The sequence below is a fragment of the Ranitomeya imitator genome, chromosome 4 (genome assembly GCF_032444005.1).
Source record: "Ranitomeya imitator isolate aRanImi1 chromosome 4, aRanImi1.pri, whole genome shotgun sequence".
Taxonomy (NCBI): Eukaryota; Metazoa; Chordata; class Amphibia; order Anura; family Dendrobatidae; genus Ranitomeya; species Ranitomeya imitator.
This window is the reverse complement of record NC_091285.1, coordinates 492,732,832-492,752,630: the sequence shown is the minus strand read 5'-3', so window position 1 is coordinate 492,752,630 and position 19,799 is coordinate 492,732,832. Positions and strand designations below refer to the sequence as shown.

Sequence of the window (19,799 nt, the reverse complement as noted above, 5' to 3'; positions counted from 1 at the left end):
GGCCGCAAAAGACGGCGCGAGGGCTGACCCTGAAGCCTCAAACAGAGACCGAGCTAGACTCTCTAGGAGCCGATCAGTCGGATCCTTAATAGACGACCCATTAGGAAGAGACAGCAACGTACTAGAGGCCAAACGGGACACGGGAGGATCCACTGAAGGGGATTCTGCCCACTTTTTACAAAGCTCTGGAGCGAAAGGATACCTTGCACCTAGGGCCTTCTGGCCTAAGAAACGCTTATCTGGTCGCTCCATGTGACGTTGGACTAGATCCTCAAACTCAGGATGAGTAGAAAACACCCTATGAGGTTGCTTGAATTTCTTAAAGGACACCTTATGACCAGAAGGTAAGGTGGCCACATCCTCTACTCCCAAAGTCTGGTTAACGGCCTCAATGAGACTGTCAACAGATTCCTGATAACCAGGAGCTTCTAAATCAAAAGACCCCTCTGAGTCATAGTCCGAACCGTGTTCACTCAATTCCGCAGGAGAGGGAGATCGAGAGACGGGATTCAAAGATGCTGATGCACCTGACGGACCGGGAGACGCTGTGTGGGATCGTTTCCCCTGTGTCTGCCTAGAGGGAGTACGGCCCCTGCAGGCCGGAGGATCCTGAAAATCTGAGGATCTTTCCAAAACAGGCGGATGAATGTCCCTGACAGGGGCTTGAAGGGACTCAACCGCCTTTGTTAGAGACGCCATAGACTGCGTTAATGATATGACCCACTCAGGGGGAGACACTGCCGACCCAGGTACAGGCACACCCGGCAGGATAGCCGGCGGGGTAGCAGACAGGGGCTCCTGCACGCGCTCGGAATCACAAGCCTCACAGAGATGGTTACTTTGCGCATGCGGAAAAGCAGACCGACAGGTAATGCATGAGGAATACAGAACTGAGTGAGTCTTAGGGTTGCTAGACATGATGACTCTAAAGCCGCTATGCTCCTTATCTCCTTATGAGCTACTAGGTCTAGAACAAATACTGTTGTCAGGCTGAGGGAAGTAGCACTCACCCCAGTCCTGTGTCCCCGTATGCTCTCAAACACTGAACCATGTTTCCTGTGCAAATCACACATATATACTAAATTACAGGGCGGATGCTTGAAAAAGTGGGAGGAGTTACCGCGCATGGACCCGGTTTAGGCCGAAGCAGGGAACTAGATTTCACTCCTTCCCCTGATCTCCTGGGAAAGCTGGGTGCTCGAAACCGGAAGTAAACCGCCGCCGATGGAGGCGGGACTTCCCCAGACTTCCCCAGAAGACCCATAATGCCACAGGCCGTACAGAAAACCGGAAGCCGCTGAAAAAGGGGCGGGACTTCCGCCCATGCTCAGACTACAAGATCTATAATGCCTCAGGCTGCCTAGAGAACAGGAAACCGCTGAAAAAAGGGGCGGGACTTCCGCCCATGCCCCTGCTGAAGTTTGCTTGTGTGGAATAACGCTGGAAACCAGCACAGCGCCGGATAATAGTCGCCACCTGTGCAGTACTAGCAGAACGCGCGATGAAGCAGGAGCTCCCTGTGCAGCCCTCTGACAGCGGATGAGGTTAGACCAAAAAAATCCACATATAAATATATATACATATATAAAAAAGACGGTGCAGGCACCCTAACTCCTTACACCCTTCAGAAGGCGAGGAGAGGGACCGTCTGCCTCCTTGAAACACCGTAGCCGTGCATTGGTGATGAAGTGGAGGGTGCACGGACAAGGAATGAATGCCTGTACAACCTAGGGTTCCGTTACCTCAGGGTGGTCAGGTTCTTAGTCCGGCAAAAAAATCCCACGTCGCGGGAGAGGATACGTGGAGGCGACACTCCACGTGCTCGCCCGTTGTTGGTTTGGGGAGATCGGACCCCTTCAAAAGGGTCCGTCGCCCCTGTCTTATCTTCAGAGAAAGAGAAAAAAGCATCTGGGAAAACCCAGAGATGTGCCTCCTACGGACACTAAGCATAAACTGGAGCTGTCAGGGCCAGTGGCAAGGTGTATACTATGGAGGAGGAGCTAACTTTTTTTTTTTTTCTTATACCTACTTAGTGTCAGCCTCCTGGCGGCAGTAGCATACACCCACAGTCCTGTGTCCCCCAATGAGACGATGGAGAAATTGGCCCGGTCATGAACGTGCAAACAACCCTCGGGGCTTAAAGGGAACCTGTTACCCCCAAAATCGATGGTGAGGTAAGCTCACCATCATCAGGGGCTTATCTACAGCATTCTGTAATGCTGTAGATAAGCCCCCGATGTAACCTGAAAGAGGAGAAAAAGAGGTTAGATTATACTCACCCAGGGTCGGTCCCGCTGCGGTCCGGTCAAATGGGTGTCTCAGGTCCGCTCCGGCTCCTCCTATCTTCATTCCATGACGTCCTCTTCTGGTCTTCATGCCGCGGCTCCAGCGCAGGCGTACTTTGTCTGCCCTGTTGAGGGCAGAGCAAAGTACTGCAGTGCGCAGGCGCCAGGCCTCTCTGACCTTTCCGGCGCCTGCGCACTGCAGTACTTTGCTCTGCCCTCAACAGGGCAGACAAAGTATGCCTGCGCTGGAACCACGGCGTGAAGACCAAAAGAGGACGTCATGGAATGAAGATGGGAGGTGCTGTTCCGGACCTGAGACACCCATCGGAGCAGGACCGCCCCTGGGTGAGTATAATCTAACCTCTTTTTCTCCTCTTTCAGGTAACATCAGCGGCTTATCTACAGCATTACAGAATGCTGTAGATAAGCCCCTTATGACGGTGAGCTTACCTCACCATCGATTTTGGGGGTGACAGGTTCCCTTTAAGGGGTTAAAGAACGAAAAATGCTCAGCTGCCAAGGAGTGGAACACCATATAAGCATGGTAAAAATGTTGATACCTGCTTTTAATATCTTCCACTTCAAAGCTATCCAAAAGCTGTGTGGCCATTTCAGACATCTTCTCTATAAGAAAACATACGGTAGTTAAAAGACAGTGTACATACATAAATGGTTTTAAAAAGACCTGTACATTATGTGCATGAATATCATATAATGCAATTCTACAGTAAAAAAAAAAAAAGCTATTGCCTTTCATTTTTCTATTTTTCATATTATCAAACTATTTCTGCAAAAATGAACTACATGAGCAGTGAATTCAATTTATGGGTTGGGACTAGAGAAATATACTATAGGTCTAATTTACAAGTCACATTTCTGTACGTGAATCCCCTTGCACTCTTATCTACCCAGATCAGCAAATGCAATTACATTAACTGGACACAAAAAGAAGAATGACTTCTCTTTTTAATATACGGAGAAAGCTGCGGTCTGCGGGAAAACGTACAACTTTGTAAAATTCAGCAGAACCTCCTAAATTGACAGATTGAACACATTTTCTTCATTTCCAACCAAAGACAACCGCGTAAATTGAAGCGAACCTTTCAAGGGACTTGTCATGTGGCAGGAATGCTTTATCAGACTCCTAATAACGTTTTTTATGCCCCCTTTACTATACCTCAATGTTGCTGCTGTGTGTAAAAATGATATTTAATCCAGATACCTGGACTAGTCCAGTATCGCTGTCACTTATCCCAGCTGTACGCTGGTATCATGCCCACAGATGCATGATTGACATCCCAGAATGTACATGGAGGAGGAGAACAGGTACTTCTTCTGGCACCTGTTGTGATACCAGTACACTGCTTGGGTAAGTGACAGGGGTCCCAGACTGGTTCACGTACATGTGCCAGGATTACACATTATTTTTACACCCTGTAATAGAGCTTAGGTATAAGAAGGAATCATTAAAATGGTTAATAGGTGGCTGATAAAGTGCTCCTAATACACTGCTCAAAAAAATAAAGGGAACACTTAAACAACAGAATATAACTCCAAGTAAATCAAACTTCTGTGAAATCAAACTGTCCACTTAGGAAGCAACACTGTTTGACAATCAATTTCACATGTTGTTGTGCAAATGGAATAGACCACAGATGGAAATTATTGCCAATTATCAAGACACACTCAATAAAGGAGTGGTTCTGAAGGTGGGGACCACAGACCACATCTGGCTGATGTTTTGTTAATTTTTGAATGTTGGTTGTGCTTTCACACTCGTGCTAGCCTGAGACGGACGTCATGATACCCCATGTTTTGATGTGCGATATGTGCATTATTTATCTATAAGCGCTATCCCTTTTGCTTACATCACATTGGAGGGGAGGGCCGGTTATGTTGTTAAATTACATAACACATAGCTTCATATGATATTACCAGCCATCTGGCCTCTCTTTCCTACTTTACTCCTTATAGGGAGATAGTAGGAGGTTAGAGATAGCCATCGCACGAGCGGGGCGCCATTCTCGTTTTATCTCTTAGGGTGCCAACCTCCGCATCTAGGTAGGTGTACAGCCATAGGGGTTTTTTTCATCTGTTGTAGGGATATCTCACTTATATCCTGGCACCCTTGGTACTTGGTATAGGTCAATACACGTGTGTACCACCAGCATATTATCAGTATATATATTTTTTTGACTATATATTTTTTCCAGTCTACCAATAGATTATCTTGGTAGGGAGTATTTTTTCTCCCGTAGTGGATTGCCCGAGTATTTTGGGCTTTCTTGTCTTTTTGGGTTTTTTTCTATTTGTGTTATTTAATAAAGTATCTATTTTATGGGGGTTTTGTTCTTTTTGTAAGCTGAATTTTTCCCTTTTGTTATACATTATTTGTGAGCTAATCTTGAGGCATTTCCAGTGAAGTTGGATCAGCCTGTAACTTAATTTTCCACTTTGATTTTGAGCATCATTCCAACTCCAGACCTCCGTGGGATATTAGTTGCGATTTACGTTGATCATTTTTAGGTTTTATTGTCCTAAACACTTTCCACTATGTAATGAATAAAGATTTACAACTGGAATATTTCATTCAGTGATATCTAGGATGTGGGATTTTAGTGTTCCCTTTATTTTTTGGAGCAGTCTATGTATATATATATATATATATATATATATATATATATATATATATATATTTATTTATCTCTCTCTCTCTCTCTCTCTCTATATATATATATATAGAGAGAGAGAGAGAGAGGTAAATATATACTGTATATTACATATACATGCAGCTCTGGCAAAAATTAAGAGACCACTGCAAAATTTTCAGTTTGTCTGATTTTTCTCTTTATAGGTATATTTTTGAGTAAAATGTAAATTGTTCTTTTATTCTATAAACTACTGACAACATGTCTCCGAAGTTCTGAGCGAATAGCTTCGGATAACTCCTTATCCGAATAGCTATAGCGCTTACCGAACAGCTGCATCAGTAACCCCGATACCTGGAGCGCTCCCGATAATCAGCTGTTCGGCGCCGCAGATACATGTGTCACGGCTGTGTGACAGTCACAACACATGCATGGAGAGCCTGTTTGTTGGGTCTGAAACCTTGGTCAAAGTTATCTGAGCACACAAATCTCCAAGGGTGCCCAAACTTTTGCATAGGCCCATTTCCCTTTTTTCTAATTTTTTAAACGAAAAAAATTACAATATATTTTTTTTACCTAAAATACAAGGGAAATGTGTCATCTTTAGGCCTTTTAGAGATCATTTCATGTTCAACTTGCTTAACTGTTCACAATAACAATAATTTTGACCAGGGGTGCTGAAAGTTTTGTATGCCATTGTACATTTACGGTAAATGGTTGTCAAATTCAGCTGATTTCCTTCTAATGTGTACTAGGGCTATAATGGCCATTGACTGCAGTTGGACTTCATGTGCATTATAGTTGCGCTGAATAGAATATTTCTCTCAAAGGCTGATTTAAAGGGGATGTCACCTACTGTGAAAGAACTGCTTGAACCCTAGAATGCGTAACCTGGGCCGCTTACTTAAAAGGCCTGGGTTATGAGAAAGTGTATATTTCAGACGTCACGTGCCTCATATCAAAAAACAATCTATACTCAGGTCACACAGCAGTGCTTCTATTCTAGGCAGCTCATATAACATATTCAACCTGCTTCACTGTTGATAATAACAGTAATTTTGAAAAGGAGTGCTCAAACTTTTACATGCCATTGTATATGTCGGTCTGTATGTCTATATATGTCTGACTATGTTTATTATCTATTACCTATCTCCATTTATTATATATCTCTATAGCATTCATTGCTGTCCAAAAAAAAGCTAGAAAAAGGCAAGTGAAAAAAATGCATGCAAAAACAAGGCAAAAATGCCAGTTTTTGCCGTTGTGTTTTTTCTGCCAAGACATACAAAAATGACGGGAGCGGTGGCTGAAACGGTGTCGGCATCACCCCCTTGACCTAAACCCAAACACTCCCATGGGGGAATAAAGTTCACTGGCACCAATAGCGTTTTTTCTTGTTACAGGTTCCCTTTACCATACAATCAAGACATGAGACACATACCTCGCATTTCATGTTTTTGCAACTGTGCTAGATTGTCGGTCTCCTTTATCTGGGTTTCAAGAACTTCAATTTGATTTTGAAACTCTGGGATTTTCTGCACACAAAAAAAGAATAATATTATAAAATAATAATCAGCTATAACTCCTAAAGCTTAGTTCTTTAGGTTGTATATACGAAGGGTATTATTTATTGAGTTCCGAGGCAGATTTGCATTTCAGAACGCTGGAAAAATTAGGAGAAACTTTGCAGAAACCGTCATATTAGTTTTAGTTGTCTCAACAAACGCTGAATGACAACTGAGATACATGCTTTGTTTCCAATAAAGGTATGAGCCTTAACCTAAATATCCTGAGTTGTAGAAATGCCTTCAAATTTAAAGGGGTTGTCCATTACTCCATTACTGAAAAACCCCTGCTTAATCACTTCTGTGCCCAATGTAACATAAAAAAAAATTGATACTGACTTCCCACAGCATTACTGCGATGCCAGAGCTGCTATTTCCAGAGCTTCTTGGTGGGTGATGTGACAAAGTTGCGTCAAGTGATCACTGCAGCCATTCAGTGGCCACTGACAGGAAGCAGCCTTTACAATTCCATCAGAATGAAGGGCTGCAGCCAATTAGCAGCACTGACTGGCTGCAGTCATCACGTGGTACCACTATGTCATATTACCTGCTGAGAATAGAAACACTGATATTTCTACAATGCCACTGCTGTGTGAGCCGAGTATTGATTGTTTTTATGATATGGGGCATTGAAGTGATTAAGCAGTTCTTGCTCAGTAGTGGACATCCCATTTAAAGGCTGGCATCCCATTTGCGTCTGGCGCGCGCAGCGTTTGATCCGCATGCATCATGCGTACATATATTTAACATTGCAAACGCATGTCCCTGCGTGCACATACGTTCGCTTGTAGATGCGTACGTATGCGTCGTTTGGCGGTCTGCGGCGGGGTCTGGCGAACACAACATGTTGCATTTTTTTAGGTGTCAAATATGCGCTGCCATACGCATGCGGATGAGTGCGGATGAAATGCGTCAAAACAACGCATAACTGTCTATGGGAATGCATTGGTATGCAAGGACATGGGAACGCATTGGTACGCAACGACATGCGTACGCTTGCGTTCGATATACATGCGTACTTCAGAATGAGCAGGTCCAGGAAATGATGTTACCACCTGCAAAATCCCTGATGTATAAAAGAGGTATGGAGAAAGGAAGTTCAGTACTCTCAAGCCTCTGGAAGCGATTGTTACTGCTTTGCTGCTCTGAAGACTCTGGATTTCACTCAGGATGTGAGTAAAGAAGCTAAGAAAATGTCTGTCTGTCTCTCTCACTGCAATCTGTACTCACTTCTGTCTCTCTTGCAGCATTCCTCATCAAAGATGTCCTCCAGTGAAGAGCATACCTCCCAGAGCGGAGAGGAGATTGATGAAGTGAGTACATTTGCTTCTGATTGGTAAATATTGACTGTCAATATGACACATGTGGTAAAATCATGTATTTTCTTTAGAGAACAGTTCCAGTGCGGCAGAGCAGGAGCAGACTCAGGCCCAAGTTCAAGTGGAAAGACGGTGGGTTCTTGACTGTTTTTGTTTTATCTTTACAACTATATTAATATGTTTCTTTGATGTCTAGGTTCCACGTCGTGAAGCCACCATTGACAACGACCTCCTAATAACATTGGTGCAGGAGCGAGTTCCGTTGTGGGACATCTAGGATCAGTGGCACTCACTGTGGTCATTTGGCGGCTATAGGATGAAGTGGCCAGATTGCTGTTGGATGATTGTGACCATGCCACACAAGTCAGAAAGGATTTTTATAAGTATTGCACTGTTGGCACTTTAAAATTTTTTATTTTCAAACAGAACCTGGAGCAGCACCGCTGAACCTGGATCGTTCTCCGTTGGAGCTGCCACTCATCGAACAGCCACCGAACAGTCCCAGTCATCCACCAGCGATGCAGCAAGTGGGCAGGCTTCACAGGCTGGCGAACAGGCAGCTGGTCCTTCAGGTTTTCCTCTGTCCCAATCCTCTGCCACTGTTTTTTTTTTTGCTCTTCTTGCCAGTGGCAGAAGGCCTGGAACAGGCCATTCATGCCCAAATTTGTTCACATAGGCTCGGTCTTCCAGAATGGCCTACAGGCCATTGGAGACAGACTGGAAAGTGGGTTCGCGCATGTGAACTCACTTTTTCAGTAAGTCAACCGACGCCTTTACCGCCTCACAGACCGGCACAACTTTTTTTAATGCTATAGAGCGGGGCATGTCGGAAAACCTTACGCCTTATCTCCAGCTGAATGTGATGCAGGCCTGCCATGCTGCTTACAACCAGGCTATGCAGCAGACTCGGTACTTCCAGCAGCCACACATGGCATTTCCGGCTGTTCCACCACTAACTAGGTTCACCACCATGCCGAGTCCTGCTGCACACCTGCCTCAAGCCACCACCATGCCGAGTCCTGCTGCACGCCTGTCTACCTCCACCACCATGCCAAGTCCTGCTGCACACCAGTCTACCTCCACCACCATGCCGAGTCCTGCTGTACACCAGTCTACCTCCACCACCATGCCGAGTCCTGCTGCGCACCAGTCTACCTCCACCACCATGCCGAGTCCTGCTGCACACCAGCCTCAAGCCACCACTCCCACCCTCCCAAAGAGCCAGTACCAGTTCAGCACAGCAAACCAAGAAGACTAGGACCAGCAAACGTACCCACAAAACTGTCCTACCACCGCCACCCTCACCTTCCAATGTGTCTCTGTTTTCTAATTTGTCTCTCCCTTCCAATGTGTCTCTCCCTTCTCACGCTTCCGCTCCTAATGTGTCTACTCCCATCCCTGACCTCCCAGACCCCACGCATTTTGTAGGCCCTTCCCCTGGAACCCCTTCACCATCCACACATGCTAGCCAATCATCCCAGCTCCACACCCCCCATGTCCATCACATTTCACCCTCTGACAAATCCCCAAAGCTAATTTTTTATTCTCCGAAGCTAATTTTTTATTGTTAAATACAATTTTGCTTTTGTTTGCACATTCACAGTGTGTTTTTTATCTCTGTATGCGCCATCGCCATACTTGTGCGCCGTCGCCGCAAACACCCACTTATGTGTATTGTATTGTTGAGGGAACTTGGAACAGGTGTTTTACCAGAGTTTTTTTTATTATTTCAGTCAGCAAACATTACAGGAACATTTTAACATTACAGGTAAATTTAAATATTACAGTTAAATTTTAGCATTACAGGAACATGTTAACATTACAGGTAAATTTTACCATTACAGGTACATTTTAACATTACAGGTACATTTTAGCGGCTTAAACCATTTTGTCTTGCCATGCCAGACATCCATTATCAGAAACAAAGTAGGCAGCAAATGTATCCCTCATTTGGGCAACTTCCACTGAAGTCCACAGAGGGTGATCTTGGTAATCACAAAATGTGGTAGTAACAGGTTCCTCTAGTTCTGAGTTTGGTCGCTCTTTGGCCAGGATGTAGTTGTGCAGAACAACACACGTTTTCACAACCTCATCATTAGTATCAATTTTTAGATTAATGGCTGCTCACAAAATGTGCCATTTAGAGACCAGCAATCCAAAGGCACACTCCACAGTTCTTCGTGCCCTTGTCAGTCGGTAGTTGTAAATCTTTTTTGTGATTTAAGTCCCGACTTGAGTACGGTTTTAGGAGGTTGGCACACATTTGGAACACTTCATCCCCAATCACAACAAGCAGCATTGGCGGTCCTTCAGTGCTGGGAAGAGGTCCTGGCTGCGGAAAATTTAGATCATTACCGTACAAATGTTGGCCCATGTCAGAGTTTTTAAAAGTCTGAGTCATTTCCTCGTCCAAATGAGCCAACGTCAATGGTGACAAATCTACAGTCAGCATCTGCAATCGCCATGAGAACAATCGAAAATTATTTTTTATCATTGAAAAACTCGGATCCACTTCCAACTGGTTTCCTAATGTGAATGTGTTTGCCGTCCACACCCCCCAGTTAGGAACATTACAAATGTCCATAAATTTTGAAGCATTTTCCAGCCACAGTTCAGTTGTGGGAGGAATTCTGCATGCAGAACGTCACATAAAGCACAGCAGGTGTCTGCAACAATCCCAGAAAGGGTGAATACTCCAATCCGGAATTGGAAATGGAGAGATGAAAATGTCTCTCCGGTAGCCAGGAATCTGCCGAAGAGAAAATGGAGAAAAAAATCAGTACATGGCTTTTAGAAAAAAAAAAGAAAAAAAAAATCAGTATATGGCTTTTAGAACAATCGTATTAATGACAGGTGTTTATTTTTCAAAATTATGTACCTTAGGGTCACCAACAGACGTTCCTGAGCAGGAATTGCTCGCCGTAGCTGTGTGTCGTGCCTGGTCATGGATCCTCGCACACGTTGCAGCAAGTCATCGAAGCTCTGTTCCGACATCCTTGTGTAGTCGAAAAACTTCTGAGGGTTTGCATGCAGCTCGGTGTACAACGATTGGTAGGCTCCTTGGCTCTCTTGGACTTCAACGATGGAGTGTTGCCAGTAGCGATGACGACGTCTTCTCCATCTTTCTCTATTTCTTTCTTCATAACAAGCAACAGCAAAGGCATAAACCAAGTTCAAATCCAAATCCAGATTACGATATAAGCTCTCCATGCGAAGATCCATCTTGCAGCAGAATACAACAGCAAAAGATGAGGATTTCATCTGTACAAGGGTCTATATAGAGAATTTACACGAGACACGCCAATTGGAAGTGACTCGTGTCAAGGAAATTCTCCTGGAAAAGCATTGTTCGATTGAACGCATGCGCATAAATAACGTAAACGCATCCAAACGCAGCTTTTTTTTGCGTGAAGCGTAAGATGATGCGGATAAAAAACGCTGCATTAGCATGCGCTTTGACATGTGTTTGCGCCTACTGATGACAACCTGCAGACTCAAAAGCTAACGTGAACCTAGCCTAAATCAGCCTCTTGTGAGAAATAGTTTACTCAGTGCAACTGTAATGCACATGCAGTCCAACTGCAGTCAATGGCCATTATAGCCCTAGTACACATTAGAAGGAAATTAGATGAACTCGACGGCCATTTGATATGTACAGTGTCATGTAAAATTTTCGACACCCCTGGCCAAAATTTTTGTTATTGTGAACAGTTAAGCAAGTTGAAGATAAAATGTCAAAGTTGAAAATATATATATATTTTTTGCCTAAAATACAAAGGAAATGTGCCATCTTTAACTTTAGCCCTCTTAGAGATTATATCATCTTCAACTTGCTTAACTGTTCTCAATAACAGTAATTTTGACCAAGGGCGCCCAAACTTTTGCATGCCACTGTATGAGGATCTCCTAACTATTCCTTAACTCATGAAGTTGGGAAAGAGAAAGATCAGACAGTTGGAAGTACAACATCCAAACCTTTTACTTTCAGGGGACATTAGCTGCCTTGAAATACCTTTCTCTACTCTCCTCACTGACAGCACATGACATATTTTGTTTTATAGTGGTGGTCACAGACCCCTATTCTAAATTCTCTCTACCCTTAAAAATCTACAGTAAGTCTTTCTTTGGCATATCTTTCTTTATCTTAGTTTTTTTTGGCCTTACAAGTTTTAAAATGTGTTTTTCGTATTCTTCTGTTATGACTGCTAAGGCACATGAGTAGCGTAGAAATCAGGGAGACAAATACCTGAACCTGACATATCACTGTTCAGACTAGGAAAAGCCTTCCACTTACCTTGGTCTGTCCCTGCCTGGCCACAGAGGTTGGCACCCTAAGGTAACGCAATGGTGCCCCCACTCGATGGTGACTTACCCTGAATGTCCTTAGCAGCTTCTAGTATATAGCTAGAGTAGCAATTCCCTAAGGAATAAAGGAATTATACACGAAACAGCTGCAACCAACTACAGGTACAGTGAATTAATCCAACAAAGACTATCACCAAGAAGAAACACCAGCAGGGGAAGTATATAAAGCTGCACCCGAAATGTGATAGGGCAGACAGAGTAAATGAAAGAAAAACACCTGTTACCCAAAACAGACAGAAACAAAGATAACAGAACTAAAACACCCAAAGAAAGGTGTATCTGCTGTGGCTCAGAGGAAAGAGACACTGACGACAGCATCAAGTGTTCAAATCCAGACATATGACATCTACATAAATATTAATAGAATATGACATAACATGACAAAAAACATAATGCTACAGAAATGATTTTACATATATTTAACATTTTTTGTAGCTGTCAAGAAAACATGAGATACCAACAAACTTCATAAAACCAATTAGTAATGTTATAAAGAAACATGGTAAGTCAAATTATATCTATTAGCACTCTCATACAAGAACAAGACAGGACATGTGGCATAAAATATTGGACACCAGTTGCTATGCATGCTATACAAATCTCTTTCTTATTCCAACTTATGGCTGCCATGCTGGTATCCACCGAAAAACAACTGCCCACAATGCTGGTTATAATACAACAAACTTGTGGACGAAGGACGAAGCTTGTTTATAGCGAAACATGCGTTGGGAGTGGTGGGTCCCTGGCTCCTGGTATGTATTTGGTAGGCACTTGCTAAATATTCATTATATGTGGACTCTGCTCGCTATTTCTGTTGGGTACGGCGGGCAGCCGCACTCAGGTGTATGATATTTTATGTCTTAGCATTATATAACTTACGTAATCTCTACATGAATGCACTTTATATTTATGTCTATATATTGCCTGATGGCCGCTGCCCGCTTTTCCCATATTTATCTCTATCTATTTTTCTCTATATGTATATATATATTTTTATAGATTTATATTATTGAGTGACTTTATGCTTAGTCCATTGTTTTCCTAGTAGCCATACCCACCAGGTTTTTTTTTCTCCTGTACTTTACCCCTTTCTTTATGTTTGTGGTTTTATCAGTCGTTTATGTGATAATAATAAAGTTTGTTGTCTTATAACCAGCATTGTGGGCAGTTGTTTTTCGGTGGATATCTATGATTTGCCTTACGTTGGTATATACCATTAGGTTCACTTATTGGTGTTTATGCCATGCTGGTATGTAAAAATATGGCACACAATCCTAGTTTATTTTGTGACTTTTCTTGGCCACATTTCTATTAATACTTTTTCAGGATGTTGAAGTCAGCCTAAATAATGGCTAAACACACAATAACCTGATAAGCCCATGCTGGGGCATTCTGTCTCATGCACTGTATAACCCATTACATATGGGGAAGTCAGTGTCACTTATCTGACGTCTCCTTTCTTGTATCATAGTTATTAGCAGTGAATCTTAGATATAGGAAGAGGACTTTCTTCTATCTATTTATTACTTTTGGAATTTACCTTGCATCACAACTGCATTTCCCTATGATTAATTACAGGAACTATTATGTGTAGTTCCTCATAAAAGACAATCACTATTGCTCCAGCCTGTGAACCCTTACTATAAGTCATTTTAACAATTAATTACCAAAGGATGTCCGTATAACATAAGTCAATGGCACTTCACATAAATGTTAAATCCAAACCCTGGTACAAAATTTCCCCAAAAGTAATGAAGAGATCCATTATAATAAAATCATGGTTTTATTAACTGTTTTAAAATCCAAAATAGAGAAAAATAACAATAAAAACCAGAGTGCCTCACAGAGGAGACACTACAAAATCCTTATAATCCAAACAGAAACAAGAGACACACAGGGAAGGAGGTCACCACAAGTGTCAGGAGTGACGTCTCCACACCCCGAAGGTGGTTTCGCTACTCGTGATACTTGTGGTGACCCCCTTCCCTGCTCTTTACTTAGATAAATTAACTAATATTATGTGCACTATCTCCTCACAGTCAGGTATTAGCTATTGTGCTATAGAGTATTTTGGGGCTGGATTCTATTGAGCTATAGTGATTTCTCTAATATTTCTAACTAGATGGTGGTCCAATTCTAACACATCGGGTATTCTAGAATATGTATGTACTTCGAGCTTAGCACAGCCACGTAGTATATAACACAGCCCACGCAGTATATAACACAGCCCACGTAGTATATAGCACAGCCCACGTAACACAGACAGCCACGTAGTATATAGCACAGCCACGTAGTATATAACACAGCCCATGTAATATATAGCACAGCCCACATAATGTATAGCACAGCCCACGTAATACATAGCACAACCCACGCAGTATATAACACAGGCCACGTAGTATATAGCACAGCCGACGTAGTCTCGCGAGACCGCTAAGTCATCTGGGTAATTTCGCAATATATCTCTGGGAACGGAAGCTGGCGGCCACATCGCAAGGAGCGGGAAAGCTGCAGAGGCAACGGAAGGTGAGAATAGCATGATTTTTTATTTTTTTTTAATTATTTTTAACATTATATCTTTTTACTATTGATGCTGCTAAGGCAGCATCAATAGTAAAAAGTTGGTCCGGGATGGGGCGACACACTGGCGCTGACTGGAGGGGAGTAGGGAGGGGGCACTGACTGGAGGAGAGTAGGGAGGGGCCAATTCATGGCTGGACTAAGCCTGTCGCGGCCTGCCGGCTTTACGGAAGTTGTAGACAGACAGACAAACAGACGGAAGTACCCCTTAGCCAATTATATATATAGATGGCTACTGCATAACAGTTGGTACTGGTTATATGCTGTCTCTCTGCCCAGTGAGTTGAAATGGATGTTGTGTGACACTTCAGTAATTAAAATGAATCTCCCAGACCAGAGACCCGTGAATGTAAATAAATCAGCTCCTCTCTAGCTAGTCCTAAGAGTACTGAATACAGTGTACAGTCCCAGATTTGGGTCCTTGCACTCTCAGGCATCTGAATGTCTCACTACAACCGTCCTTCTGACATCTGCTCCTACCAGGGTAGAAAGAAATGGTAGATATGCTCGGATTGGGGTGTGGCCAGGGGCGTAGCCAAAACTTGCCACGCTAGATGTCCTTCTTACTGTTCTTCAAAAGTTGGGAAGTATGCCTTTCTCAGTACATATTTTAGAGGTTTATAGGTTTATCAGGAGATCCTGAGGGATCAGTGGATTAATGTGGGGAAATATCATCCACTCCAGGGCGTAACTACCAAGGTCGCAGCAGTCGCCACTGCGACCGGGCCCAGGGGAGTCAGGGGCCTGGCAGGTCAGATGCATGCCGACATCAGCAAAAAGTTCAAAACTGTTGCCGCGCAGGTGATTCCTCTCGCAGTGCAAAAGACAGACTTGCCCTTCACCTGACCTGTTGGGCGCACACATCAGATCAGCAGCCGACACCTGAACTGTTAGAAAGGAAGGGCTGAAGGACCTGTGGTGACGTCATCATTATTATAGGTCCTTCACCATTTATCAGCTCCGCTTCCTGATCACATGACGATGACGTCACCACAGGTCCTTCAGCTCTCAGCAGCAGCTCAGTCCTGGTTGTGTGCAGCTTGTGTTCTCTGGTATCAGCCAGCAGCAGATTTCCTGTTCCTGCTGTTCCAGTAAGATGTGTGTTCAGATGGGGCAGAATGTGGAGTCAGATGGGGCAGAATGTGGAGACAGATGGGGCAGAATGTGGAGACAAATGGGGCAGAATGTGGAGGTAGATGAGGCAGAATGTGGAGGCAGATGGGGCAGAATGTGGAGACAGATGGGGCAGAATGTGGAGACAGATGGGGCAGAATGTGGAGACAGATGGGGCAGAATGTGGAGTCAGATGGGGCAGAATGTGGAGTCAGATGGGGCAGAATGTAGATTCGGATGGGGCAGAATGTGGAGTCAAATGGGGCAGAATGTGGAGTCAGATGGGGCAGAATATGGAGACAGATGGGTCAGAATGTGGAGTCAGAATGTGGAGACAGATGGGGCAGAATGTGGAGACAGATGGGTCAGAATGTGGAGGCAGATGGGGCAGAATGTGGAGTCAAATGGGGCAGAATGTGGAGTCAGATGGGGCAGAATGTGGAGTCAGATGGGTCAGAATGTGGAGATAGATGGGTCAGAATGTGGAGACAGATGGGTCAGAATGTGGAGACAGATGGGGCAGAATGTGGAGACAGATGGGGCAGAATGTGGAGACAGATGGGGCAGAATGTGGAGACAGATGGGGCAGAATGTGGAGTCAGATGGATCAGAATGTGGAGTCAGATGGGTCAGAATGTGGAGTCAGATGGGTCAGAATGTGGAGTCAGATGGGTCAGAATGTGGAGTCAGATGGGTCAGAATGTGGAGTCAGATGGGTCAGAATGTGGAGTCAGATGGGGCAGAATGTGGAGACAGATGGGGCAGAATGTGGAGGTAGATGGGGCAGGATCATGGGCAGGATGTGGATTTGGGTGGAAAATATTTTGGCAGGGGGGCCCATTTGAAAGTTCACACCGGGGCCCATAACTTTGTAGTTACGCCACTGCATCCACTTGTTTACTTCCACCGCTAACAAAGTGTTCAGCCACATCAGTGCGAGCCGTGATGCACTATGGTCTCACGCTTGCCACAGCCAACGGCACGCCAACCAGCGACTAGTGAATTTCTGGGGCTAGATCGGTTGTCTGTTATATATCTATGGATCTATAGCTCATAAAAATGTGGCCTATGTTCTTTGGACCTTGGATTTAATTCCTTTTATTCCCCCCGTTATATAAAGATTACCAGGGATGATGAGGGATAGTCTACAAGATGCGGGGGAGCCACTATTGTCCATCTTAAGATGCAAATATCCACAGACAGGTAGCTTTGAATAGAGTACATTAGGGCAAGCTGCCCCCAAATGAATTGTCTATGTCTATTCCACTGCGTGGCCTACACACATTGATACCCTATTTATCCAGCATAAATAAATAGATTAGTACCACATAGTCTGAAGGGTTAAACTTCACTCACAAACATTAGCCCTTATATAAGGGAATTTATCATTTTTAACGTATATTTAATAAAATTTACTTTTTTTTTTAGGGGATCGTTGTTAATTTTCTGTTAGCTCTTTACTATATTCCACATGAACACTCCAGATGCTCTGTGATTTAAAGTATGTAACCATTCTTGTGTATGTACTGTATATACGTTGGCAGTCCACAATATTAGCATCTTGTATAGCAATAAGTGTATGCAGGTTATAAACACATTAAGTCTTATGGGCTTATGAGGGTCTGGCCAAAGACATTTTGTCCATACACTGCCATACTTGAGTATCGTGGAGCTTTGCCAGCAGTGCTATACTCCGCACACATGAAACTCAGGAGATCGTGGTTTACAGTATTAGTGGATCCCATGAAACATATCAGCTGCACAAGTCATGTCAAGCTTCATCTGATTCGTACAGCTTCCTGTTAATTAGCTGATGTTATGTGTTGGGGATTTTCCAAAAAGCAGCACAAAGAATTTATATATAATTCCATCTGAGGATCTGGAATAAACAGGCAAGCAATTACATCATCTGTTTGTATAAGTAATACTGAGCTGGAAATGTCGCAAGTAAATATGTATCTATGATTAGAATAAAGTCTAGCAGTTCCTCCAATTTCAGGATTGTGTTCCGATACAAGAAAAGCCTAGAGGCAGTCTTAGGAACAGTTCTAGGAACTGCGGATATGAATATTTTTGTGTATCTCTGAAAAGTAGGATAACTAATAAAAACCATAGGGTGTAATAGCAATATTAGGCATAATCTCACATAACACTAAACTATGATAATGCGTCCTTAATTATCGTTACTTAACAAAACTACCTTTTTTTTACTTCAGCAGCAAAAAACTGATATTGGTGTGAAAAAGCAAATCTGTACAAAAAAGACCGATTCTAAGATGTTTCGCTTAGTTTACTGGGTGCAGCAGTTGAAACACAATAAGAGTTTTCTCTGCCGTAGATGTAGCAGAGCTCAGAAAGTGAACCCTGCCGACTCCACTGATTATTAGCTTTCTATGTACATTGTATATCAACTGTAAGCAGATGCTGGGGGCATGGTTGGACCAGGAGGCACGAAGGCAACTAGTCCAGGAGATAATCTCCTAATAAAACACTGTTTGCATTGAAACAACACAGAGTCAAGTAAGTCACACATCACTGTAATCAGTGCCTCAGCCCCTACATTATGCTGACCTCAAATTACATACCAAAACCTGCTGACAGATTCCCTTTAATGCTAGTATCTGTGGTGGTATAGCACACTAAATGAATAAAGTGTACAAATCATTTTATCTAATAATTTAAATAGATCTAAAACTCTGTAAATAACTTAATTTGTCTTTCTGTAGCATAGATCCAAAACCCATTTCCTTTTACACAGCAAAAAAAAATTACATGATAAATTTCTGTGTCTCTGAGGACACCATTGGGGGGAGCTCACTGCAACTAACTGTACAAATCCTGTATGAAAGTATGCTCCCCCTAGTGGTGGCTGGAGTTAGAAATCATTTAGCATTTAACACTGTAGTGTGGCTTTTTTCCCCAAATGTCGCAGTTCGTACGTCTAAAAAATATATAGTGTGAAACTTTTGTGCTTTACACTCGCAGAGCAATATGAACGCTGCAGACGCTTGTTCTGTAGTTAAGACAGTAGAAGTGGATGATCTTATATTCTTTACCTTTGCTTGGTCAGACAAATGAGAAACTTCTAGTTCCAACCCATCACGGAGTCTTGTCTGCTCCTCTAGCTGTAGCATCAGTTGCTTATTCTTTTCTTTTAAAGCCTCAATTTCATTTCTCAGTTGCTTTATTTGTTGTTCATAGTCTTTTTTTTGCATTTCAAACTGTTTTTCAAGCTTCCTGAGTAAGAAATTTTATAAATAAAAGAATGAACCAAGATCATTAATATAAATGATAGAAGAAACACTGGGTTAATGAGTTTGTATTTCTACTCTGCTGACACTTCATTCACTACCAGGTACATACAACAAAAAAAGAACAATCATTTAAATAAATAATGTAAAGTGTAAAGTAGGTCTTCACCCATGTATACTGTGTTTATCACATTGTACATACATTCTTTGCTTCCCTTCTTTCTCCACATCAGAAAATAGTTGATTTGTGAGATCATCCATTTTATCTGTATGAATAGATAGAAGTTAGAGACCGATAATAAGGATCTGTAAGCGAGTAACCACTTACTTCTTTATCTACTGATACAAAAGCAGACAATAAAAGGGGGAAACTGTAACACTCACCCTTCATCTCTTGGGTCTTCTCTTCCAGTCGGACTTCTAACCTTTGCTTTTGCTCTAGAAGTTCAGTGTTTTGAACTTGAAGCTTTGACATTTTCTAATGGGAAAAATAAATTTTCATGCAGTTTTAAAAACAAAAGTGATTTTGTGAATAAAATATTTTAATAATAAATACAAAATATTACTAATCACATTTATTAATTATTAACCATCGCTAATGGCCTATTTTGTAGCGCTATTCTCAACGGTTGGTTCTACATTTGTCTTTTGAGCAGCTGTGCTTTGCAGTCTC

General features: G+C 42.8%; 1 protein-coding gene across 1 annotated transcript in view; it reads right to left on the bottom strand.

The window, feature by feature from the left end:
- The window catches only part of MYO5C (myosin VC), a 337,314-nt gene that overhangs the window by 82,005 nt on the left and 235,510 nt on the right, over positions 1–19,799 (bottom strand). The window contains exons 23-27 of the mRNA XM_069765981.1: positions 19,511–19,604; positions 19,329–19,392; positions 18,932–19,112; positions 6,375–6,468; positions 2,846–2,909 (exon numbers count right to left, since the gene is read on the bottom strand). Coding sequence (XP_069622082.1) covers positions 2,846–2,909; positions 6,375–6,468; positions 18,932–19,112; positions 19,329–19,392; positions 19,511–19,604 — 497 coding nt within the window. The remainder of the gene's footprint in view (positions 1–2,845; positions 2,910–6,374; positions 6,469–18,931; positions 19,113–19,328; positions 19,393–19,510; positions 19,605–19,799) is intronic.